Source organism: Astyanax mexicanus, chromosome 9, assembly GCF_023375975.1.
Source record: "Astyanax mexicanus isolate ESR-SI-001 chromosome 9, AstMex3_surface, whole genome shotgun sequence".
Classification (NCBI taxonomy): domain Eukaryota; kingdom Metazoa; phylum Chordata; class Actinopteri; order Characiformes; family Acestrorhamphidae; genus Astyanax; species Astyanax mexicanus.
The window spans coordinates 29,003,730-29,030,779 of record NC_064416.1 but is presented as its reverse complement, the minus strand read 5'-3'; the positions used below and the strand labels follow the sequence as shown (position 1 = coordinate 29,030,779).

Genomic DNA, 27,050 nt, shown 5'->3' with positions numbered 1-27,050 from the left:
ACAACAATAATATAAGCAATTTAAATTAAAACATTGAAACATAATGGATTTACTGTATAATATTAAAGGGTGCGTGGCAGAATAGGTAAATTTGTGTAGTGTATAAATTTAGCTCTGTAAAATCATATTAACATATATAATATTAGAAAAAAACAAAAAAATAACCAGAATATATGCATGTAATACCCCAGGGCACAAGCATAGAAGCATCTCCTATTATATATGCCAGCTACTAATGGGACTAATTTTACATTAATATGAATAAAAGTCTATATTCAGGCTCATTTTATATGTTAATTTAAAATTTGACTTTCATATATTTTTGCACACATAGAACAAGCTAACAGAACTGTAGAAGACATCTCTACATATGTACATATACAGTATAACATTCAAGTATATTCAAGTATAGTACCTATTCTTACTCATTTTATGAGACATTACACATAAGCCGCTGAATTGCTGCAGAGATGGCTATCAATCTGGAAGGTTCCCACAAATAAAAACTTTTTTTAACCTCACTTTTTATTTTATACAAATCCTTTTCCATTAGAAGATTCAGTATATTGTCAAATATTTTATTAATAATTGTGTAGGCACATTTTGGCTGATTTGGGGGTAAAAATCTCTATAAAGGCCAATTATTATCCACATCTTCATAATGTTCTTTTGTGTGGTTAAAATCCAAATGATGTAAAGAGAGCTCCTACCTAGGAAAGACTGCACATGTATGCTGTCAGTTGAGGCTGATATGTGATCCCCATGTGCACTGCTGCCCTCTGGAGGCTTTTCTATTCACCAGTGTTAGCATTGTTCTGTACCTGATAATGAAACCATCCAGTCCGGAAACTATAGAGAATGGTGGGAGAGGCTTCAGATCTTCCGGACACTTCAGTAACAGAATCTGCTCTAAAGGTGGCTGGGGAGTATTGGTTGAGAGTTGCTTTTATCTTTTGATTTATGTATAACCGTGAGGCACAAGCTCTCATTGCATTAAGGTAGTGGAAGCTGAATGGTCCCCGCTGAATGAAAGATGAATTAGTAAGTAGATCCTGGATCGATGATACTTGAACTGCCAGGCAGATGTCCGAGAGGCTTTTTATTCTTTTTCATTTATCACCCATAACGAGTATCGATACCATCAGGTATTACAAAACACCTATATTTATATATAGCCCTGGAAAAAACTAAGAGACCACTTCAGTTTCTGAATAAGTTTCTCTGATTTTGCTATTTATAAGTATAAGTTTGAGTAAAAAGAACATTGTTGTTTTATTCTATAAACTACTGAAAACATTTCTGCCAAATTCCAAATAAAAATAGTTATTTAGAGCATTTATTTGCAGAAAATGAGAAATAACAAGCTGAAATAACAAAAAAGATGATAATGTTATGCCACTCCTGGTGCAAAAGTTCAAAAAGTTCAGTTTGGTTTGATGGCTTGTGATCATCCATCTTCCTCTTGATTATATTCCAGAGGTTTTTAATTTGATAAAATCAAAGAAACTCATCATTTATAAGAGGTCTCTTTTTTTTCCAGAGCTGTATATTTTGATTGTCACATTTGCTTTTTAAGCGTATGTATTTCTATATTGACATGTTTTTTTCTGCAAGGAATTAGTATTTCATTTTGTTATTTTATTTTGAAGCCAGTTTTGTTGTGCTACACCCAAGTCCTAATGATGTAATTCTTCTGCAGAGGACAGACTCCAGAAACGTCTGAGCTAAATTTCCTGCAGAAAGCACAGATGCTGGAGACATATGGTGTAGATCCTCATCCATGCAAGGTTAGATGGTCCTTCCTTCACATAACTCTCATCTTCTGTATCTTTCATCCACAGCAAAATTATTTCTGCTTGAGTGCCAGTGTATTGTGGTATGGCTTTTTGGATTTATAAAGGCAAAACTTTCTCTTTCTCTCTTTTTTTCTTTTTTAAGTGATGCTGTTTTGTGGATAGTTTGTGTTTTGGTGAAAAATCAGTTTTTAAATATTTTTTTTTATGTGACATCAGTTTATAGCTGCATTCCAAAGTGTAGGCTGCAACCAAGGGAAAACGTGTCCTCAGTAGGACTGTCTATGGAGTGTCCTTCTCAGTAGCCTCAGTTGGTCACATAGTTGGAACAGTCTTTCGAGGCTTGATGTTGACATCAGGCACAATTGTGATGTAATTATACTAAGGTGTGATACTTTTGTGATTTTTTTCTCTCTTTGCATTAATAAGTGATAAATAATTTGAAAGAATTTTAAAATGAACTCTGCACTAGGGGTGGGCGATATGGCTCTAAAATAATATCACAATATTTCAGGGTATTTTTGCGATAACGATATACTTGGCGATATAGGAAAACTAAAATAATTCATTCATTTCAGGAATATAGTATAATAGTATAACAGTATAATCATAATGTGGCAAAATAAATAATATAGTATAAAATAATATAATGCCGCAAAAAATATTGCAGAATATTTAGTGCATGCATATAAACTGCAAACTAAAACAATTATACAATAAATAAACCTAAAGCTTCACAGTAAATAATAGACTACTTTTAAGACAGAACAGCCCTACTATCACGATATGGATTTTTAATATCATGATATTTCTGTGTCACGATATATTGTATACGATATAATATTGCCCACCCCTACTCTGCACCAGAATATTTGTTTTCAGACATTTTCACCTGATTAACCAGATTTTGAGTAAAATTAAAAAAGTACATTATATTCTTCCTGAAAAAAAACAATGGAATATAGATAACATAAAGTGCAGACACGCAACAAATTGTGTAACATAGAACTAGAGCACTACAATAAATACAATAAATACAGCAGACATGAGACAATTTAACAGACAGGACAGTGCAGTACAATTTAAGTGTGTGTGGCGAGGATAAGGTGCAGAGATATGTAACAAGCTATGACATTTAAATCATATATGATCACAACATTTACTGAGGTATAGAATATATAGTTCTTAGTGGAATACAGAATTAACAGCAGATATTGCTGTGTGTTTTAATCTTATACCAAAATATTATCAAAAAAATGTTTTGACTTGTCTTCTAAACGCACTACTGAACTGTAATTTTAAGCTGTAAAATAGCACAAATGAAGCTCATACAGGAATGTGGCAGTCTCTGTACGTTTCCTCTCTTTCAGGATGTGTCTGGAAACCCAGCCTTCTTGGCCTTCACTCCCTTCGGTTTTGTTGTGCTTCAAGGAAATAAAAGAGTCCATTTTCTAAAATGGTGAGTAACTAACACGATCATCTTTCTTCATTGAACTTTCTGTCTCACAGCTCAGGGAACTCCCTCCCTCTGTCTCTGTCTGCTGAGTGAATCTGATGAGTCACTGTAGCCCAGAGTGGTTTGTCCCCAAAGTGTACAGGACACAGCTGGTTATGTTATATTGTATTATATGTTCGCAATTAACAGAACCTGGCCATCTGCCGTCTCTCTGGGAAGCAACAACAGACAGTTGTGTTGTTATCCCTCGTCAGTGTGCTGTCCAGCAGCCTTGGCTGTTTCCACTCATTCACAAGAGAACACAAAACTAGTCTTTCTAATAGATAAAGTTTGTAAACTTGAAGTGCTCTGTAAAGCTGCATCAAACTTATAGCACATAACTTTAGGTAGTCACAAAAATTACAAACATTTTCTATTGTAAGAATAACTTCTGATCTAATTAACTGCAGTCATGTTGTTAGTATAATCATTAGCAGACTGTTTCTTAATATTAAATTCTCATAAACTATGATTTATATATATGTGATTTAATTGTATATATAATTGAATATATAGAATATAACAGTGCATGTTTGTATAAGTGCTTTGTTTGCAGTTTATATCTATGCACTAAATATTCTGCATCTTGTTACACTATTTTGGTAACAGTTTACAATCAGTGTACATAATATTTCTTACTACAGAATGTCTCAACTACTTATTAATTGACACTAGTTAAGACATTAATAACCATAACACAATTATTTAACTAATGTTGCAATTCATTGTTAAGCATTAAAATCATTAAAATTCTTGAGCATTAAAATTTAGAAATGTTAAATAATGTCTTACCTAGTATCAATTCATAATTAATTGAGACATTACTTTCTATTTTACAATGTTTATAACTGTCGTAAATACTATTATTTGTGACTCTTTTTAGTTTTAATAATTAAATAAACTACCATTCATTTTGTTGCAGAAATAAATTCACAAAATATTATATTTTTTGATAATATTATTTTAGAGCCACATTACCTACCCCTATTATTCACATGTCTTTTCAGGCCCATGTCTAAAATTGATTAATCTAAAATGTAATCTCAATAGTAATAATTAGTCTAAAATTTAGCTACTGAATGAAGGCTGGTCTGAAACTTGCTTTTCCTGTACATTGAGACCCATTACGTAAAAGTAGCCCATCTGGAGATCACAAAGTAACTTTAATAAAACTGTAGAGATGTTTGGTACTCTGTATCCAGTATTTGTCTGATGCTGTTTGTGTTATTTATTTGTTATTTGTCATACAGAGTATTTCATGGCTTCACTGGCTTAGTATAGAAATTGACCTATAATAACCTATTACTTGCCCTCCTAACAGGAATGAAGTGACCAAGCTCAAGTTTGAGGGAAAGACATTTCATGTATATGCAAATCAGAAGGAGGTGAGAACCAAAATTGCTTATATGCTTGTGTTTGGTTTTGCAGTTAAAATAAATCTAGAATATTTGTAATTACACACAGTAAATCTGCCAGTGTTACATTAATACTACTGTATGTTAAATTAACACTGTAAATGTTGATTTAACACTGGTAAATTTACCATGTAGACCCTTGTGACGTAATAAGTGTGTTCGGTGTAAGCATTGTTGGGTTTTCTGGGGTTTTCTTCCCCCCCAAACTAGGACAAAAAGATCATCTTGACGTATTTTGCTCCAACGCCAGAAGCCTGCAAACACCTTTGGAAATGTGGTGTGGAGAATCAAGCCTTTTATAAGTGAGTACAAATACTGATATGGCACATCCTTTTATTTTTTCTCTGTCAAAACAACAAATGGTCATTTGCCTTAACAATACACAATAAGAAGAAAATAGTCTATAATTATATGAATAATTATAGAGTGAACAATTAGAGTTAGCATAAGTAAGATTAGTGTCAGATCAGAGAACTGCTGTTACAAGCAAAATTTCAGACCTTCAACACTTTGGCACCAATCTGAAAGCCACTGTTGATATCGGACCAGTACTAGTAGAAAAGGAAAGCACCCGGGTGACAGGTTGGTGCTGATTGTATTGTGTGTGTGTTGCACAGCTCCAGGGGTTATGGTTTGATTTTCACTACATTCTTCCCCCTGTGTACATGTGGGTTTCTTCCGGGTTCTCTAGTTACTGTTCTCCTTCAAAAACACACATAGTAGGTGAATTTAACATGCTAAGTTGCCTCTAGGTATGAGTCTGTGTGTAAATAGCTGTATTGTACCCAGCAATGGATTCTGGCGCCCTCTCCAGAAGATATTCGTACACTGATCATCCTTAATACTGAGTCTCCAAAACAGTATTAGTTTTAACCTTGTAGCCCATGTCAAGACATGTGGTATCTGGCACAAAGTTGTCAACTGTCATCCTTTAGTTCATGTATGTTCTGAGGTGTGCCCTCCATTGTAGGGTGCTCATTTGGATGCTCATTGTAGGCACATTTGTCATGGAATACAGGTCAGCAGCAGCTACACGACCCAACATTCAAACAGCTATTTCAGCTAGAGTAGCTCCTCTATTGGGTCAGACAATATGGACCAAAAAAATCCATCTTTGACTCATCAGTGCACGCAGACTTGGACTCATTAGTCCAAGTCTTTCAGAAGCTTCTCATTTGCAGACAGGTTCTATTTAAGGTATGTTTAGATTCAACAGCTCTTGCAGTAATACTGCCTGGTTGTGGCTACTGAAATAAAATGCAACTAAATGCAATAAAACTAGCAAATTAAATGTATTTAACTTGTTCATTTATCAGCTAATTTGTCAAATAGATTAAACGTGTTAAAGTGTTTACATTTACTTAGGTAAATGGTTGATAATTTAAAAGCTCATGAGTGTATCTGTGTTGTCTTTCTCCTATAATAAAATTAGCAGAATGATTTGAAAGCTTGTACAGGCAGACATATGTTGTTTATCAGTGTCTTTTTGCTGTGAAGATGCTTTAAGATGAGGAAGAAGACCCCGCAGACACTACCTTAGGTGTAATACAATATTTTTTTACAAAGACAAAGACAATATCTTAAAGGGGGTCCTAGGCCTGGACTGGAGAGAGATGTTGTCCAGTTCAATGTTCCTGCTCTCTCCCCGTACAGGACTGGGGGATCTGCTAAAATAGTGTGTCGTGGTATACATCTGGAAACTCTTTTTCCTGCTCTAGGAACAGAGACGTCCATAGGAGGAGTCTTTCTGGAAGAATGGATACATACATTAGTGAGGAAAAATAAAAAGGAAAAATATATGCTGAAAATTTACATCACAGGCAGACAATATTATTATTATTTTAAACTTTTTTTCACTATTTTCATCTATAGTCTAGTCACAGTGTATCTACAGCGTGCTGCACCTCGCGCGTGTCTAGGTGACCTTTTTGGTCTGAGAGATGGCTGGGGAGCAGCCAGGGAGGAGACAGTTTCTCCAGGGAAGAGGGGTGTGTGTGTTACTGCAGTGACTGATTGCGAGTGTCCTTGGCCCGCTCCACTGGGACGCATCAGAAGCACGGTGCAGGTCAGCCTGAGATGTTTTGTACGAGCCAGGGGGGCGGGGGTTCCTGCAGGAGAGTTATGAGGAGAGTGGTGTGTCATGGCGGGTTCACGGGTGCAGTGGTCAGAGGGAAAGAGAGCATTCTGGAGGTAGAGTGTGAGCTAGAGAGCTGTGCAGCATTATGCTAGAAAGCTTTCAGCAGTGATTGAGTACTAAAAGATGTTTGGACTGTGAGAAGTGCCAATGTTTTAACAATGTGTTCTACCAAAAACTGAGCAATCTTTCTACTCCAGTTTCAGTAGATTTTAATAAGTTTCACAATAGTTTTTTAGCTTGATTATTGATTTTGCTCAGTGTAGATACACATACTGAGAAACAGTGTGAAACACCACTAGTGCACTGTGGTAAACTAGGGTGTAGCTAGTTATTGAGCTACTGATCCTAGTGCAGGTAACCACGTGGTTTAGCATATCTTACAGGCTTCCACATGCATCTATTTAAGGTCTGTCAAACTGATGTTAAAACTTACAGTACTGTAGCTTTGAGAGTGAAAAACTGAAGTTTAGAACAATTGAACGAGTAAAGATTATAAAAATGACATTTGTAAACAAAAAAATGTTCTGCCATGCAATACATTAGGTACCACAGTTTCAAAATCACTGCCTTTGTTAATACAACCACTGTATTTATGTGATCATTTTCCCAAAATAAATCTGATAAGATATAAGGTATCCCTGCAGGGTGATTCTAGATCAGAGTGAAAAAAAATCAGTTCCCAGGAGGGCTGAGTGTCTCATATCAGAATAAATAGATTTGAGTAAAAACATTTAATAATAATAATAATAAATTTCCTAAATTTCCTTTGGGATAAATAAAGTATCTATCTATCTATCTATCTAGAATCATTTCAATCTATATCAAACACACAAACTATCATGCACAACGGTCAGGTGTCACTTTTAATTTAATCTATTCAGCTGATAGATAGATATCACATTTTTAACATATTTTTATCAGAAAAACCTCTCACAGCTGCATTCTCCACCATCTCGTCTAATTTAAACAGCTACATAAGAAACACTAAACAAAACTCATAATGGACATTAATTAGCTGATACACAGACAGTACTAATCTAGCACCTCGCCTTTAATATAAACACACAAACTGGACAATACTAGCACCACAGTTAGCCTCTCTCACTCCAGTTTAACCAGTGTCTGTTCATCAGCCTGCAGTATGATATTACTAAATTGCTCTATGTTGCACTGCTGTATTTTCCTTCTTAAATTTTTTCTACGATTTTTAGCTCATCAGAGACAAACTTCTGTTTAAAAAAAAAACAACAAAAACACAACTTTATGCTTTCACTTTTAGGGGTGCAGGAGCCTTTTCTAAAAAGGGCTTTTGACACCCCTGTATTCCTTTTCTTTTGCTAGACAGCATATGTGCTTCATGTTACAGATGAGTTCATGCACTTTTAACACTTATTATTCTCATTTTAGAATGCATATTTTTAGTTTAATCCTCAAGTTTGCTCTTTCTTTTGATTTTTTGTGGTTGTTTATAATCAAAGTCGAAACAAATCTGTTACCATACTTTACAAGCAATGTCTGTGGCAGTATTTTGGTTTCCTGAGCACTCAGCTGATATTGTGAGGTGAATGGGTATGCATAATTGAAAGCCTGGGTGTTTGTTTCCAGTGAAAGCTGTGTTCGAGTAAATGTACATAATGCCTCACTGATAAGGAGCACTGGAGTGTTCCTCTGAGACTCTTTGTGTCTTAGCTTTAGAGCCAGGATCTTTAAGCTGTCAGAGCAAGCACAGAGGGCCTGCTGAGCAGAAACAGATCTAATATGTTTTCACTATACTTGAATAAACTGCAGATTTTGACCACTTTGCATAGAGTTATTGGAGCCTTTTCTATAATCTTCTGTGATTCAAAAACAACTTCATAGCTCATATGTGTTTACCTTTAGTACTTCAGTTTTTTTTTTTAATTCTACTACCTATTTTTGTTTCATTTTTGCTGTATACTGTTGAATATGAAATGACCAGAAATGTATCTTTATTTTATTTTTTTATGTACATCAAGTGTTTTACAAAAAATAAAACAAATAGTCTTAAAATAATACCTTATATTTAGTCATTTAGTGTAGTGACCTTGGTCCAGTGCTTCTTGTTGTAGATGGTCTGCAGGTCAGGCAGTTCTAGTGATGTTTTCAACTGAACACAGCACCCTCCTGAGAGCCCGCCTCTCCTGCTTAGTGCTGTTCCCAAATCAGGCTGTGATGTTCTTGGTGACCGCAGTTTTTCTGTCTTGTGTGGGCGATTCGTCCTTCAGTCTGTTTTTTATTTGTGTTAAGGTCTCACAATTTGAGTTTGCCAGTCTGAAACCTTCACCTTCAGCAACAAACATAAAGTTTCTGTGTACATATAATTTTTTTCTTCTGATGCATTAGTTACATCATCAAAAAAGTGAGCCAATTCCAGAAGAAGCCATGATGTGCTTAATCATTGACTTGTTTTATATTGTAAGCAGATCCATTAATCATTTTTAGTCACACAGCAGGTAAAAGTGCACCAAATCTGATCTGACATGCCCAAATTGTGCCCAAATTATATATATACACTATTCAAAGCAATGCAACACAGACTAAACAGCCAGTTTAAAATAGATTAACCAGATTGAAAGTAAAATGTCAAAGTTTAGAGAAACAAAAGACTTAGACCAAACTGAACACAGTTTGATAGCTTCTGTAATGTTGGAGAAACTGAAGCTTCATTGGAAAAATAAGAGACCACTTCAATTTCTGAATCAGTTTCTCTGATTTTGCTATTTGTTTGAGTAAAATAAATATTGTCGTTTTATTCTATAAACTATGGATATTTCTTCCTAATTCCAAATAAAAATATTGTCATTTAGAGCATTTATTTGCAGACAATGAGAAACGGCTGAAATAACAAAAAAGATGCAGAGCTTTCAGACCTCAAATAATGCAAAGAAAACAAGTTCCAATTCATAAAGTTTTAAAAGTTCAGAAATCAATATTTGGTGGAATTTTTAATTGGTTTTTAATCACAGTTTTTATGCATCTTGGCGTGTGCTCCTCCACCAGTCTTACACACTGCTTTTGGATAACTTTATGCCACTCCTGGTGCAAAAATGTAAGCAGTGCAGTTTTGTTTGTTGGCTTGTGATCACCCATCTTCTTCCTTGATTATATTTCATAGGTTTTCAATTTGATAAAATCAAAGAAACTCAGTTTTAAGTGGTCTCTTATTTTTTCCAGAGCTATATAGGTCATGTTTAAAAGGTAATGTGAACAGATTTTAAATGGATTTGGACCTCTTTACCTGCTGTGTGAATGTGAACTTTATTCCACGATGGTCTTCTGATAGTTGTTGTTGATGAGTGGTTTGCATCATGTGGTAGTGCCAGACTGTTGTTTTTCTTCACCATGTTTCTGTGATTAACTGATGTTCTCCTCGGCCATTTGTTCAGTGTCTGGTTGTAAGTACACCTGTGGCTACTTTCTATTTCAGGATATTCCAGGTTGTTTTATCAGCAATGCCTAGAGCTTGTGCAATATCGGCTCATATTGAGTTCCTTATATCTCAGCTTTAAAATGGAATGTTTACATGTTTTTCTCCCATCAAGAACTCTCGTCACTGTGTTTTCTCGTCATTGTCTTTTTAACAGCAGGTGTTGTCTTCACAGGCATCACCCACAGCTCAGACCGAGAGGAAACGTTCAAAGCTATTAATTGTTTAACCGATTAATCTTAAACAGCACACCTACTCAGCAAGAAACATCAGTCAGTCACATATTTTTGCGTGGGTTTAAACAAAAGGTGGCATATTCTACATTCTTTAACATACAGCTCTGGAAAAAAATAAGAGACCACTTAATTTATGAATCCGTTTATCTGCTTTTGCTATTTATAGGTATATGTTTGATTAAAATGAACATCGTTTTATTTTTTTAGTTACTACAGACAACATTTCTCGAGCAAATAAAAATATTGTAATTTAGAGCACTTATTTGCATAAAATGAGAAATGGCTGAAATCGCAAAAAAAAAGATGAGCTCAGAAATCAAGAGTTCATAAATCAATATTTGGTGGAATAAATATTTTTTTAAATCACAGTTTTCATGCATCTTGGCATGTTCTCCTCCACCAGTCTTCCTCCACCAGTCTTACACACTGCTTTTGGATACATTTATGCCACTCCTGGTGCAAAACATCAAGCACTTCAGCTTTTGATCATTCATCTTCCTCTTGATTATATTCCAGAGGTTTTCAATTTGATAAAATCAAAGAAACTCATCGGTTTTAGGTGGTCTCTTATTTTTTTCAAGAGCTATATTTAGATGTAATTATCAGGAAATAAAAGGGGGTGCCTTATAAAATAATTATACCTTCAATATATGCTCAATACATGCTTTTGACTTTTGGCTATTCTGCGCACATTAACTTCAGCCTCAAATTTGTGATTTCTTTTCTTACCGTTCTTGTATGTCATTTGTTGTCCCTAAGGCTAGAGAAGTCGAGCCAAGTGCGCACTGTGTCCAGCAGCAACTTGTTCTTCAAGGGTAGCCGCTTCCGATACAGGTAAGTGTAGATGAACATATGTGTAAGGTCTCTGGAGAGTGGACTTGGAGAGCCTCCTGCAAGGACCCACCTCTGACCCCTACTTCATAAAGCCCACTATACTTTAAAGCCACTTGGGCACCGGAGGTGACAGTGACAGTGTGTGAGCTGGTTTTTGGTTCCTATTAGACTAGCGGCAATACAGGAGAATATTTTCTTTCCACAGGAATGACAGTAACAAATGTACAGGGTTTATGTGGAGAACTTTTTTTACTTTACTTTAGAAAAAGTTTGCTTCTGCGAGCTAGAGCTTAGATTCTCTGCCCGAACTCAGGTTGGGCTCAAGAAAATAGTCTGTGATTTTTGTAATCACGCAGCTCTGGGGCGCACACGTGAGCTTCTTCACATTTTTTTTACTGTAAAATCATTAAGTATAATATCTGAAAATATCTTAAAATGAGGCCTTAAAGGTCTCGTTCCATCATTTTATTCACATTCATTTTAAAATGTCTAGTTGTTGTCTCAATATAAATGAATACCATGTGTGTTTTTAAAGCTGAGAGTAAACAACAAAAAATGACTTGCTTATTACTGTGATTTGTTTTCTACATTTGGATACATTTTGTTGTGATGGTCAGGCATGCCAGCAAGCTTCTGATTATTTAATTGAAGACGTTTTAGGTATATTTATTTAGTGCTATAGTACAATGCCTTGATTACCAACCAAAATGTGTATTAAGCAAGCTGATAACAATCAGGAAGTACATTAATATCATAATATTTAGTTTTACATTACTATATATATTTATCTTTTGCTTGCAGGTAGCATGTAGTGTTTTTGTTGCTTTATAATTATTCCTAAATATTCTCAAATATGAATAATGAAAAATGATAACAGTTCAGTTACATACCAAATGCATAAACAAGTTTAAAGACTAATTCCACCTCAAGACCAAAAAAGTAAGCCCAGCGTGTTAGCTCCTGCCATGCTGGTAAAGATGGAACTGAATTGTCACATGTGACAAAGCGTTGCTCTTTTTTTTGCAAGAGGATCATTTTGCAACCATGAACTGTTCAGACGAAAGTAGGATATGGGTCACATTAAAAATCAACAATTTGGTAAGAAATACAAATTTGGTTTTGGTTTACTTGCTGTGCGAAGATACATAGCTTAACAGAAGGAAAATATTGTTTAATAATGGTCATAATAATTGCATAGACATCTTGAATAAAGGCTGTGAGTTGGAAAGTAATAAAATCATGGTGACTTCTCTGTAAAAAGGTTGCTCAGTCTTGTCATGGAGCTTTTAGAAGTCAGAGACTGAGTTCAGGAGTGGAGAGTCCAGAAGGTTAATCTAATTCCAGCACCTTATGTAGTGCTGCAGCAGTAATGGCCATCACTCACTGTCACTGAGAGCTCCCTGGGTCTGAGCAGAATAGTGGAGACGGCCCTGATGACGACAGGATTTCGAAAATGAAAGATGTTTGCTCCTTTGCTGGATGCCATTTTTGGCTGATTTGACATCCATTTGCTTGAACCCCTTTATATTGGATAGTATTAGAAAGGGGAAGGTAGGAAAGGGTCCTTCTAAAGTGCAAAAGGGCAGCTGCTGTGTGGAGCAGCACAAATTGAACTTTGAGGGGGAGGAAGTGTGATTGTGTGTGGTTGTGATTGTGGATGTGCGTGTGGGTGTTGGGACAAATGTATGTCTGGTTTCATCCCATCACAGCGGGAGAGTGGCCAAAGAAGTGATGGAACAGAGTGCTAAGATCAAGCGGGAGCCACCTGAAATACACAGGTATGTGTGACTGTTAACTGAACTGCTCTTTCAGACCTGTGTGTGTGCCTGTCTGTGTGTGTGTGTGTATGTGTCTGTCTGTGAGTGTTAAGGATGTGCATGGTTTTTTCTTGTTTTAATGATTCAGTATTCAATATTCTATAACACTAAGATCTCTACTTATGTTACATAACAGAGAGAGGTCAGAGAGCGAGAGAGAGAATTTTAATAAAATGGCTTATGGTTTATGTGTCACTTAAGTTATATATTATATTATTACATATATTACCTCACTTTCTAGGTCTTTAGCGTTATATAGGATTATATCAGACAGTGGATTTATCTCTACAGACGGGCCCAGATGGTTGTTGAACCCCATTGCAAAACTCAAATCAGATAAAACCAAAAAGAAAGGAAAAATAAATAAATAAACACATGGCTCCTCACGCGGCATCGAACTCGTGTCGTCAGGGTCGCTGTCCAATATACTCCCGCTGCCCTGGCTAGTGAATTGGTACGTTGCCGTTGTTATTACAAATTGTGCTTTGGCAGCTGTAAATGTGAGAAATTCCATTCTTTGCATTATATGTCAGTGTACCATGAAAATTGTTCTGAAGCTGGTAAATACTTTAATTAGTGCTGGTTTACTTTCAGTTTTGACTTAACAACTCCCAATTTGGTACTGTAATAAATTAAGTTTATTTTACTTACAATTTTTACTTTTTTTGGACTTTTCAGGTCCAAAGCCATTTTTTGAGGCCTTTCAAATTATTTTTTGTGTGCCATGGTTTACAAATTGACAAATTGTACATTTAGGCTATATTCATATAGCAAGTAAAGTGGCCCAAATAAGATCTTTAGATCTTTTTTCACAGAAACTTACCTGACATTTGTCTGAACAGTTCATGCTTCTAAACTGATGCTTATGCGCAAAACAATGACTATGTCACATAAAGTTTTGATTGAACCTTCACCAGAGTCACAGTAGCTATCAAAGAGTTTCAGTAGCTGACAAGCTTGCTGTAAAAATTGCACTTATTCTATAATTTTATAATGATCCAAATCAAGTCTGATCATTACCCATGACTGACACTTACTGTACACTGGTTACTGATGACTGAACTCATTCACTCTTTATTTGGCTGGGGGGTAAAAAAAATAATAATAAAATAATAATATACTTATTAACCCCTAAGAATTTTGAATATTGAAATTATTCACTGTGCACATCCTTTGTTTGGGTGGGTTAGTTTGTTTCTGTGTTTGTGTCCATGAGCTGTTTTGATTCACTTAATATCCTTAGAAAATGAATTACTGGATTAATTGTGTGTGTGTGTATGCATATACATGTGTGTGTATGTGTGTGTCCTTGTAGAGGCCCTCACCTCATTTTCTGCTCATGTACAGTTCTTACTGTAATAAGATAATTCAGGGGGGTTGATACCAAGCTCTCTGTGTTTATACATGTGTCTCCTCAGAGCTGGCCTCGTGCCCAGCAGAAGCTGTCCATCCATCACACACGGGCCGCGACTGAGCAGTGTGCCGCGCACTCGCCGGAGAGCTGTCCACATATCCATCATGGAGGGTAAGTCTCCAGTTAAGCCAGAAAGACTCACAAGCCTACCCACAAATTTCAGCACAAATAATATCACATCTTTGGCTGCCCATGTCAATTAAAATGCTTTAGTATAACTGGTAATGAGATTATGACAATAGTTTGGACATCACAAGATTATTAGATTATTTTATCTTTGTTATATCTACCTTTTTAAGGAATTTGCAATTAAGTACAACCCAAAACATATAAGTTTGGACAGTATGAAAAAACGCAGTGTTTGTTACATTATCCATGACCTTTATTTCACTGCAGACAAAATTATCCCAAAATAATTAAAGTTTTAAATGATCAACTTCCCTGCAACACATTCACAAAAAAGTTGGTTTGGCAAAGCCTTTTACCGCTATGAAATTATTCTATTCTTTCTCAAAACACTTAAAAAATTACATTGAGCATAGCTTCAACCTTTATTGTCACTCAGGAATACATTGGGGGTAACCATTTTCAGTGCAGCCGAATGGCAACAGTATTAAAAAACAAACAAACAATCAGATTTACTAAGAAGAATAATTGATTTAAAGTGGACAGAATACAATTTAAGCAGTCAAATTAGGGGATACCAGTGATGGAGTTTTTTAGGTGTTATTTTGTCCCATTATTCCTTCATACATGTCTTCAGGAGTTAAATTTGACCAGATAAACCTTGAACCATTCAGACAGTCTACATTGACATTTAGGTAAATGTACATTTTTATTTGCTCTGAACAATTCCTCTGAATTGTATGTATATAATGCATTATATGGCATATGTAATATCTTATAATGATCCATGATTTCACATTTGGGGTACTGAATTTTTCACACTATAGGGTGCACTGTATTATAAGGTGCACTATCAATAAATAAAGGTCTATTTTCTGGTCTATTTTCATACATAAGGTGCATCAGAATTTATGGTACATTTTAAGAGTCACTATAAGGGAATTTCTAATTTAGCAGGTCTCATCGCTGGGTGGTGGAGGGGGAAGCTAACTAAGTTAAGTAAAGCTAAGCTACAGCAAAACTGTAATTAAAAAATGATTTTTAGGTCAAACGAGCGCTGAATGTTACTGCTTATTTGGGTAAAACAAGTGCTTCAGTTTTTTTAAAGTAAGCTTAGATTGCTGAATTTCTCCAGCACTAAGGCTGGAGCATTAGCATTAGTGGCTAACAGGCTACATGTTTATAATACTCACCTCTGAACAGCAGTTAGAGCAGTTAGCAGCTAATGCTACTCCAGCCCCGGTGCTGGAGAACTAAACTGAAACTCTGCACTTTAACAGAGAAGCTTTACTGCTTCTTACAACCTGACTAGTGAACTTCATACACAAGGCAAACATTAAAGGACTTTAAGCGCACCTTATAGTGCAAAAAATCCGGTAAATGACAAAAAAAATTGCTAAAACTCTTTTTGTAGCCATTAAATGTGTAAAACTTCATTCTGACTGCTTATATCACATGCTTCTATACAACATGACAATATGACAGATACACAACTGAAGTTAAACCAGTCATATACTACTATATTAAATTTGAAAATAAAGTTTTCCTTTAACCAGATTTCCTTGCAGAACACACAGTCACATAGCAGTGAGTTAAGAAAATCACTGTTTGTGCTTTTGTTTGTGACGCTGTGGACAATAGCATTTTGTAGAGGAGGCTGGAGTCAGGTATTAAAGTGACTGCAGTCACTGTCTTTGCTCAGGAACTTGTCATCTAAATTGTCACACAAGTTCAGCACAGGCTGTAATCTGAGCCTGGCCCTGTCCAGGAGGAACAGATGTCTGTGTCAGTCAGCCACTCTGGTAGAGCTCGGGCTTTCTCTGTACATGCAGAGACACGGGCCAAGCTTTTATACTAGCTGTGCCCTGTCTGTCCCACCTACCCTGACCATGCCGATATTCTTTACCTCTTATCTGTGTGGTTCTCCTCTGATGGATCGGAAGTTGGCCAACAATGCTAAACTACCAGAACACCTGTTTTCAAAAGCTAGAGCTGGAATTTTGTTTGTTCCTGGATTATTTAGATATTAGTTATGGGCTGTTGTTTAAACCTTTATGCCATTATGCTAGAGAGTTTTCTAAACTAGCTCTAGACCATTTAATTTTTTTTTTTTTAAATGACTGTAATAACGGGAGGAGCGTTTGTGTGGCTTAGGGGGCTGAGGGGAGCGGCACATATCCTACTGTGCTGACGTGGTGCCTTCCAGGAGTATTAATACCCAAGCCTCTGAAAATAGCCAGAGCCTTGCTCTCCATTTAAGTCACTGGTTGTGGGTGGAGAGAGAGATCGGCTGAGGGCTGGGCAAATGCTGGCCCAGTGTGGGGTGAAGTGAGGCATGTCGTTTGATCTCCTATCGGAGACACTCTTCGCTACCTCTTCCCCACAGTCACCTCCAACAGATGCACCCGTAACCCAGCCTCCACCCAGCGGCCTGCAGGCACCTCTGAGTGGACAAGGGACAGAGTCGGCCATGAACACATTCACGGAAGACGTGTAATTCAGCTTGATTTTTCAATCTTCTTGATTTTTCAGAATCATCTGAACTCATTTTTGCTTTTTTTCTGAGGACTGTGAACCTGCTCACTTTTTTTCTTTCAAAAAACGGAACTCATTTTGCTTATTTTGTGTAAAGCTGAATTTTTTTTGAGACACGTGACCCTGGTTGTTTTTCTTTTTTGCGACACTTAAACACACCTTTTTTTCTTTACTTTAGAAGCGCTTAAACCTGCTGTTCATTTTTCTTAGGATATTTCATTTCTTCAATCATGGTGAAGTGTCTGATCCGCATCACCACGCGGGTGAATGTGCACCTGCGCATGATCAACCACTGTTACCGTGATGTGAAGGTGCGTGTGCTGAGTCTGGGGCCGCGACTGTTGGGCAAGGCCCTGGGTGTGCTGCCCCTCTACCCAGCTATTACTGCACAGCAGGACCAGTTGCAGGCATCTCCTCTGCCTGGCATGCCACAGCCATACGTAATGGCCAGTGCAGCTCCAGGCGCAAGTGCAGGTGTGTGTGTGTGTGTTTGTGATTTTGTTTTTACCTGATAGAAATGTTTCCAGTTTCCAAACCAAACCTGGAATTCTTGGTTCAGTGGTCAGAGCACTGGGCTATTGATAACAGGGTTGGTGTTTCGATAACCAGGTTTGAAATGTTGGCGCAAAACGAGTAAATAAAAATTGTATCAGCAAACAAGATTCAGATTAACAGCAACTGAAGTCTAAGGACACACTAGTCTGTATGAGTGTGTTCAGTGCACGGATGGGTTAAAGGCCACATTCCATCTGTGCTTCCAGCACAACTGTGGTAGATATGGTTGTCTTCTCTTGATTACTTGGATCAGGTGTGTTAAACCAGGAAGACTCAAGAAAAACAAAATATGCCAGGCATGTTACTCCACAACCAGGTCTAGGAATGGTTAATGGTTAATGGTTAATGGTTGGGATTTGAATGTTGGTGTTAAAATTATGGTGTTCCTCTACTTGTGGCCTACTAATGTTCTCAGTGTTGCTAGTTTAGTTAAATTCATAGACTTCAGTTGCAGTTTTGAAGTTGTCCCATTGTGTTGGGCTTTTTTGTTGTTGTTGTTGTTGATCTTTGTCATTTTGTCATGTTTTAGCCATATTGCAGGGTCACATCTTTTCCACATTTGCGACTCCTTTATTTAGTATTTCCTTCTCTGTGGCTCTGGTGCATTCTGAGAGCTGATATTTTAAGTAGAACATGATAGGAGCTGAGAGGCCTCAGCCTTAGACCCCCCGCTTCCCAATAAAAAGTGCTGAATCTAGCTTCTGAGCCTTTTCTGCCAGGCTTTTTAATCAGAAAAGACTCTCATTGCCACTTTGCTAGTGCTTTGAGCGAGTTTCATTCTGTGATTAGGAAATCTACACTAAGCAGTGGCTGCCTGTCAGGAGCTGAAATCCTAATCCTTTCACACCAGAATGAAAGGGTAACATATCTGCTGTGACACACACTCTGAAAATCAAGCTTGCGTATGTTTAACTTTCATCCAGTAATGCTTTAGAGTCCAGAAAAAGCATAGATATATACAAATCCTTAAGCTTAAATACAAATGGCTGAAATGGGCACTATTTTCAAAAGGTCGTGTTTTTTGCAATACATTGGCCTTCACTGTAGCTGACCAACAAAAGTGGGCATGCTCATAAATATACAGTTCACAGCAAACTGCTGTTTACTGCAATCTAACTTTCACTTTTCCTTAAATGTCAAATATTCAATGAGCTGTGGCACCCATTTCTTTCCCTCTTCTTCATCAGTTAGTATGTGTGTGGTATGTTGTGCAATCAGTGAGACCTGGTGATCTGGAAAAACCCTAAACATTGTTAATGAGTTCTGTTTCAGACATGAATAAAGATGAATAATGTTAAGTATGATTACCTTTCTGTTACTCTCGACAGCCCCCTGCTGGTATAGTTTGCCATAGTAGGGGTGCACGATATGGCCCTAACATATTATCACAATATTTAAGTTTTTTTTTTGCGATAATTATATTGTTGGCCATATGACAAAATATTGACATTTTGAAATTAAATTTCAAAAATATATTACTACAACATTTAGTATAGATATAAGAGTATCAGAGGCAAACAATAGTAATTTAACAAAACCCTGATTCTGTATAAAATAATAACAAGATAAAAGTTACAAAATAAAAAAATATATATATTATAATAAGTGCAATGAACCACAAACATAAAGGGATGTTTATGTAGTGCTGCATACAAGCTGCAAACTAACACTTAAAAGTTAGTATGGTAAATAGCAAAACAAATACAAAATATACCGCTTTTAAGAATATGGCAAGTTTTTACTATCAGCCCAGATGTTTTGGCGAAATTATTGTGTATGATACGACATGGCACACCCCTAGTTTCCAGTACAGTTAGATCATTTATCTGCTGAAACTCACCTGGTTTAACCTATTTGTAAATACGCAGGTTTTGTGTATTTGAGTAGGTAAATCCCCAATTGGACTGATATTAAAAAGTAATTCTTTGCATTAGAGTATTTCATTATGTAACACTCTGCTTTCTATGTGTTTCTCCTTCCTTCTGTACCTCTCTGTACTAAATCTGTACTGTCCAGGTCTGGAATCGCTGCGGGACAGTGCCCACTCCACACCCGTACGCTCTGTCTCCCACGGCGAGTCCTTCATCCCGCGCTCTCGGAGTCACGCTGCAGAGGCCGGGGACGGCTCGGCCGTGATCGCAGATGAGTCCTACAACCCATCGGATAGCGTGCTGCCCACACCGGTGGCCGAGCACAGCCTGGAGCTGGCCGTCTCGCGCCAGATCAACGGCGCCCCCTGCAGCATCGAGGAGGAGAAGGAGTCGGAGGCCGGGACGCCCATGGGGGGAGAGCTGGGCGAGCTGGGAGCAGACAGCAGAGCGGCAGGCTCGCTGCAGGTGGCTGCCCTCAGCGAGGCAGAACAGGTGAATAAGTTTGTCTTAAGTGTCCTCCGTCTGCTCCTTGTGACCATCGGACTCCTCTTTGTTTTGCTCCTCCTCCTCATCGTCCTCACCGAGTCCGACCTTGACGTAGCCTTTTTACGTGATATCCGCCAGACCCCAGAGTTCGAGCAGTTCCATTACGAATACTTTTGTCCCCTCAGGCGGTGGTTCGCCTGCAAGCTTCGCTGGGTGGGCGGGCTGCTCATTAACAAGTGAACACAGGGCCTAGCTCTTGTAAAAAGCCTGTCGCAAGGGGGGTTGAGAAGATGACAAGTGCAACGGAGAGAGGCGGAGGGCAGCAAGCCATCCCCAACCATGAACACCTGGCTTCTCTCATGATTCTCCTCCTGCCGCCGCGCCCCGGGCCTCCAACATCAGGAGCTCCCTTCTCCTCCTCTCTTTTCAGTCCTCCCCTTTTTTTGCATTTTACTTTTTTTCTCTTCGTTCTTCTCAGTTTCGTCCTCCTTTTTTCTTTTTTTTTCCTTTTTTTATTAAAGACAATATTTTTTTCATGATTTTCTTGTTTTTTGAGATTTCAGACCATTTCAGGTGTTTTATTTTTATTAATAAAATATGAACAAAAAATGCAAAGTTGACTCAAAGAACTGAAGAAGATACTATTCCTTATATAGGGATGAAATATTTTGTTGCAACAAAAGAAAGTTGCCTTCATTATTATTATTATTATTATTATTATTATTATTATTTATTTTGCGTTTGTGATAAACAGTTGTCGAAGGTGGTGCAGGAAGTTTTTTTTTTATGTGGATGCAGGAAAGAATAGAAAGGGAATATGTATAAAGGTACATACACTATATGTTCAAATGTTTGTGGACACCCTTTCTCGTGAACGCATGCACAGTTGATGCATGTGCTGATGCACAGTTTTGTAGTCACTGTAGAGAAGTACTGCTAATAGAACTGTGCACTCTAGACCAGCACTGAGTTGTGGAGCAGTGATACAGTGGAACTGTGTTTTCTGGCATGATGGAGCTCTATCTAGTACTTTTTGGTTGAGTTGCGGAGTTGTGGATAAGGTGGGGTGGTGATCATTCAACACTCTGACTTCTCTGACTCTCGTTCTGTTGAATGCGAACAAATCCTCACAGCAATGATCCAAAAAATCTAAAACTAAAATCTTTCCTGGACAGTTTTCCAAGACAGTTACTCCAACAAAAGAAGAATAAACTCTTTTTAGTACCCTTGATTTGAGAGAGAATAAATAGATGAACAACTGAGCTGGTGTCCCAATACTTTTGTGCATATAGTGTACGTGTGAGAATGGAGGACAAGCAATGCTTTCTGGAGCGCACTGATAGTTCATGTTCATCCGTCATTTAATCGTTAACCATTTCTCGCAGGCTGCTATAACTTACAGCAAATAACGTAAGCATTGGTTGATCTGGTCAGTGGTAAGGTGTTGGTTATATGATGTAAAATTGTGTAAGTTGCTTGGGAGAGGATTGAGAGGATTAAAGTGGGACATGGGTTCTGAAGGTTGACATTAAATAATAAAGACTGTAAGTATCTTGAAGTTTTGTATTTTGGCAGATTATTTTGAAATTGTTCTATGTTTTTAGGAGTATAATAATGTGTGAGCAGTAGCAAACTGTGAAGTAGAAATCCATTTCTAAGACAATAAAGCGGTTTTCTAAAGGGTAAAGACGCCAACCGGTAAATATGTGTACTGTCATGTGACCCAATAGTATCAGTACCTGTTAGAGACGTGTCCATGATTGACCTCTTGAAAACACCTAGCACCTATAGATCCAGTCTAGCTAGATGTGCAATACTGTAAAGTTATACTACTTTGAGGGTGTTCACCTGCTTTTTGTTTTTGCTTTCCTTTCCTTTTTTGTTTTTCATGTCCCGTTTTTTTTTTTTTCTTTTCACTAGGAGTAAATAGAAAGATGTCTTATTGTATAGACAGCAAGTTTGTTTCGATTCCATATCAACCCTGCTCTTACATTTGTACTTTGTGGATATCATGCTATTTGCTTAGAATTACAATAATGATGCTGTACTTTTTTGTACAAAAGTAGTTAGTTTCCTAATATATATATATTGACAGTTTTTTTCCATGTATATTTTAACAGAACTGAAATGTTATTTTGTTATTGAAGATTAAATTATACCTTTTTTAGCTCTGCGTTTCAGGCGAGGTGTAGAATTTGTGGCGTAATCGCCGGGGGAGGCTTAAAAGAAGGCTTTTAATCCAGATCCACTGTCCATTTCCACCCACTCTCACTTAGCCAGCAGCAAGCCTCCTTTGCATGCAGGGGCCAACTTGTGCTTCAACAAGGCATTGCATGCTGGGAAATGGAGGAGGGCTGCTTTATTCACAATGTCATCCACTCTGCACAGTCTAGACCAAAGACTGTGTGCTGTTTACCGTTCAATGTCATGGGCAATATGTACTTGAAACTGGGAATCAGTTGTTTTTTTGTACTGTATATATATATGTTAAGATGACTACAAAGGCATGGCTGTTTGGACTGGGTGGAAAAAAAAATTGGGTTTTGTTTTTTTGTTGGTTTTTTTGCCTCTACCCTTAATCTGGTGTAGAAATGAGTGTGTGTGTGTGAGTGTGAATGAATGGAATATAGAAAATATTAAACAGAGAGATTCAGATTCAGTTAAAGCAACACTCAAAAAAAACATTTCATCCTGATATTTGATCTGCTGCGTCTGTAGTGCAGGTGAGTCCCTAGATAAACTGAGGTAGACACGTTTCTGTATTGAATCTAAACATTCATTATAGAGTGTGGAGCAGCTAACAAGAGCCAGCTGCAGATGTGGCAGATGGAAATAAGGATTAATATGTCTTTAAAGTGTTCCTTTAATACTTATTTTTGTCTAAACAGAAAGCGGGGAAAGGTTACTGTGGGTTCTTTACAGTGAAAACCATGGCAAAGATGGTGATGGAAATGTCCGTGTTTGGCTTTAACCCTCACGTTCATACAGTAGGTTTTATTCAGGGCAAATCGCAGGCTTAGAGCCAGCTGTGACCAGCTTGCTGGTGAGGTATTTAAATGATCATGCTTCTATCTGATCACTAACACGCAGCAGTCGACGTCAGGTTTAGAGACGTGTCTACAGTGCTATCCTTATTATATATTCCAGTATATTATACCTAGCATTAGAATTGACTTCCCAACAACAGCAGCAGTGTTTGTTTGGAACACGCGTTGGAGGCAGCACTAAAACATCAGCGATCAGCTCGCTCAGCTCCAATATCAATATCTATATACCAGTTACTCTTGTATCCATTTGGGTGCTGTCTTCCACCATCAACAGAAACTAAAGCTCCATCAGCTGGAAGGTGAAACAGAGGATCATAACACTGTAGCACACTTTTTTAAACCTAAAAAATCTGAAAACAGCACATTCAGCAGATGACAGAATAAAGATTGTTAAAGAGAGTCATTGACGTAATGCATGTCTCTTACCTAAGAAAAAGTATTCATGCATGCATTTTCAACAGCCTTGTAATGAACGAATATCGTCCGAGTCCTTTCCTACGTTCTTCTTACTTACTAAAGGGAGCAGAAAACCATTTACATTTTTTTCATCTTTTTTTTCTTTCTGGTGAATACCAGCATCAATAATAATAATACGAGAAGTGGTAACATCCCATTATATAAGGGAAAGGTTGTATGAGCTTCAGTGGCCAGTTTTTATTCTTTTTTTTCCAGCATTATGTAGCCTGGGTGGCCCATCCTGCATGTGCCCAATACCGCTGGCAGCACCATTCAATAAGCAATAATTTGTTCAGCTGTTAAATCACAAGAACAACGATTGTCTCACGTTTCTGTGGTGTTGTGTAGCAGGGGCCAGGCCACCTGTGTTTTTTCTCTGTTTTGTGGGGTGAGTAGGGTTGAGTAATACATTCATTTTGTTTTAAGCTTAATTTAAAGTTTGTTCCTGAGCTTAAATTACATGGTCATTTTCAGCACTTCCAGCAATGTCCCATGCTGAGATTGTAATCACTCCTGTTTCAGCTGGTTCTGAATTGAAATCAGTGGTGTTTTAAATAAGAGCTTAAATTTGTGAACAGTACCTTGACAGTTAAAAGTACTACATGTGTTATTATAGAAACTGTAACACAATTTTAACTTTTAAAGGTTTCATATGCAGATTTTTATCCAGCAAGTAGCAGAGAAGTGAATAGAAGAAAAGAAGTTACTGTAACCTAAAATCTCACGACAGAGGAAAGAGAAGATTTAGTGGTTGATTAAAATGTTTTGTTTAATGCAGGCCATGCACATTAACATACAAAAAAATCTATTATTTTATTGTGAAACGCATCAAGTCCATGTCTTTGTAGATGTTTGGAAACACTAAAGCATTGCGGACAAAAATATGCATTAATATACTCACATTAATATGTGCATTAAATAGCAAAAACAGCACTGTCTAGCATATGATGAGTTCTTAACAGATCTGTTTTCTCCATAACAACAAGTTTCCTGTAAAATCCAGTAGCCTATAGGATATATTAAAGTATAGGCAGTGTACAGAACTGCTGGACAAATTAAACTGGATGCTAAACCTGAACTTTCTTCTAAAATCAGATTGACAGTTATTTTCCTGCTTTATTGCAGCCACTTTAACTCAATATTGTGCTGTTAATGAGCTGATTGGTTGAATCACGAGAACAAAAAGATAGATAGATAGATAGATAGATAGATAGATAGATACTTTATTGATCCCCGAGGGGAAATTCTTGAAAAGTGCTACATAGTGCAGAGCAGTGGCCCTCCAGCACCAGAGTTGAAAAACACCTTTTTGTTTTGGCACCATTTGGCCACTAGATGTCACTGTAGTGTAAAGATTCAATACATTTTGATTCAGAATCATTTGATTCATTTTTGAGAGATTTAATCCTTACATAGCTCTACTGATGCCATCACTATAAAGCAGGGCCATTATATGCAATACTCAAGCAACATATAGTACTTTTAAGACTGTCATGTGCTTAGAATAACACAACCTATTCTAAGCTTCTTCCCATACAAGGAGTATTGGTTTAGCATGGCATTTTTTAATGCTGCCATGTGGACTGACCAGCCAGCAAACATGTATGTACTGATTTAAATCTTGGAATAAGACCGCATGATTGAGAACTTGGGATACATTCTTTATACCATTCGTTTAAAAGACGTTGCACATAATTACAGCACCCTTATCAGTGATACAACTGTGAGAATGATCATGAAATCATCATGACTCATTTTTTTGTACTGTCAGTGCACTTTTCATAAGCACTAAATGCTTTAAAATGTATGTCTGTTCAATCTGGATGTCATTTGATACATATATTTGATACTGCTGTTAGTGTGCTGGACATAATGGGCAAGAACTGAACTGTTAACTAGTATTACAGTATATATCGGCCGTCTGTATTATCCTCTTATGTAGTCTTTCACTTCTTGAGGTTCTTTTCCTATAGATTGTATGTATTTTTCATACCTCTTTCATTCATTGTACAGCAAAGGAAGGTGTATTGATGTGGGGTTGGATAGCTGCCATTACCATATACTACCAAAATCACTCACACAGAGGGCTTTCACTAGGCTTGCAGAGCAGCACTGCATTGCAGATATTGTACTTTCCTGTCTCTGAAGTAATACTCTCTCCGGGGCCACTCAATAGGATTGTAGCTCTGGCTAAATCAAATCCAGCATGCTTATATGATGGAGAAAAAAATATATAGAAGAAGTCCATTAGAGTGTCCGCAATACAGGTTCAGCATAGTCCAGTGCATTAAAGGCAAACCTGTAACAGCTGCAATACCATGTAAACTGAGGTATACAGAACTGAATGGGATGGCAGCACCTGTTCTCCAGCAGTGCCTACATATCCTTTAGGCCCTGTTCTACTATATGGGGAACTAATGAACCGCATAGGTCTACAGCCGAGTCATGATCATCTCTACCTGTTGCCTGTTGTGTACACTTATATCTCTCTCTGTCTCTCTCTGTACTCGGAGGTCACGCTGAGCTCACGCACCACTATGGCTATAGGCGCAGTTCATCGTTATACTTTGAATGGATTGATTATACCATCGAAGATATATCTCCGGTCAGTGACCAAAATCACAGCTTTCAGGCTTCAATTTGTGAAATCACCACAGAGCTACTAGACTGAGATGTATCGTTGTAACACTCTTCTCTTAATGTACTGTGCTTGTCAACTTTCTAACTCTCCCCAACAGCTATGCGTGCACATGCACATGCACTCGTGTGTCTGTGTCTGTGTGTGTGTGTGCATGCATAGATCTGTGTCTGTGATCCCTGTAACCTGCATCTCTTTTCGACTTGACACCAGAGGTCGCCGTTTTGTTAAGCTATAAATAGATCAACAACTATATATATATATATATATATATATATATATATATATATATATATATATATATATATATATATATATATATATATATATATATATATATATATGAAATAATGTGCCAAACACGGCTACTGTTAAGTCTGATTCATTCCGAAACCATCTTTGTACTGTAGGAATCCTTCCATGTGAAACGGTATTTAAATATATTGTTTCTCTGATAGTCCCTTGTAACTGGTGCCATGGAAATATTCGAACTTGAAATAAACATTCAAATGTGTTTAAATTTACCTTTTGTTTGGTTGATCTTTGTTTCCTACAAATAATTTAAAAAGATTAAACACATAACACTAATTGAGACCTGTTGTTAATCAGAATAGACTGTTGATTTAATGTTTAATGTAGATTTTATATTATAATATTTGAGTCTTCCCCTGTGTTCATTACAGACAGAAAACTCCATTATTATAATTTATGTTTTTTCATCAATGGCAAAAATTATAATAAATTGAA

The 27,050-nt window shown here is 37.2% G+C and overlaps 1 protein-coding gene across 4 annotated transcripts in view; it reads left to right on the top strand.

The window, feature by feature from the left end:
- LOC103044356 (FERM domain-containing protein 5) overlaps positions 1-22,335 on the top strand; it is a 147,049-nt gene extending 124,714 nt beyond the window's left edge. For 2 of the 4 annotated variants that reach the window (XM_007235680.4, XM_022679778.2), the window contains exons 7-14: positions 1,700-1,787; positions 3,164-3,252; positions 4,610-4,673; positions 4,914-5,005; positions 11,284-11,358; positions 13,068-13,136; positions 14,594-14,700; positions 19,822-22,335. In XM_007235680.4, the coding sequence (XP_007235742.2) occupies positions 1,700-1,787; positions 3,164-3,252; positions 4,610-4,673; positions 4,914-5,005; positions 11,284-11,358; positions 13,068-13,136; positions 14,594-14,700; positions 19,822-20,402 (1,165 nt within the window). In that variant the 3' untranslated portion in view covers positions 20,403-22,335. The remainder of the gene's footprint in view (positions 1-1,699; positions 1,788-3,163; positions 3,253-4,609; positions 4,674-4,913; positions 5,006-11,283; positions 11,359-13,067; positions 13,137-14,593; positions 14,701-19,821) is intronic. The other 2 variants (XM_015602011.3, XM_022679777.2) reach the window with 2 other exon arrangements.
- Positions 22,336-27,050: the final 4,715 nt, after the last annotated feature.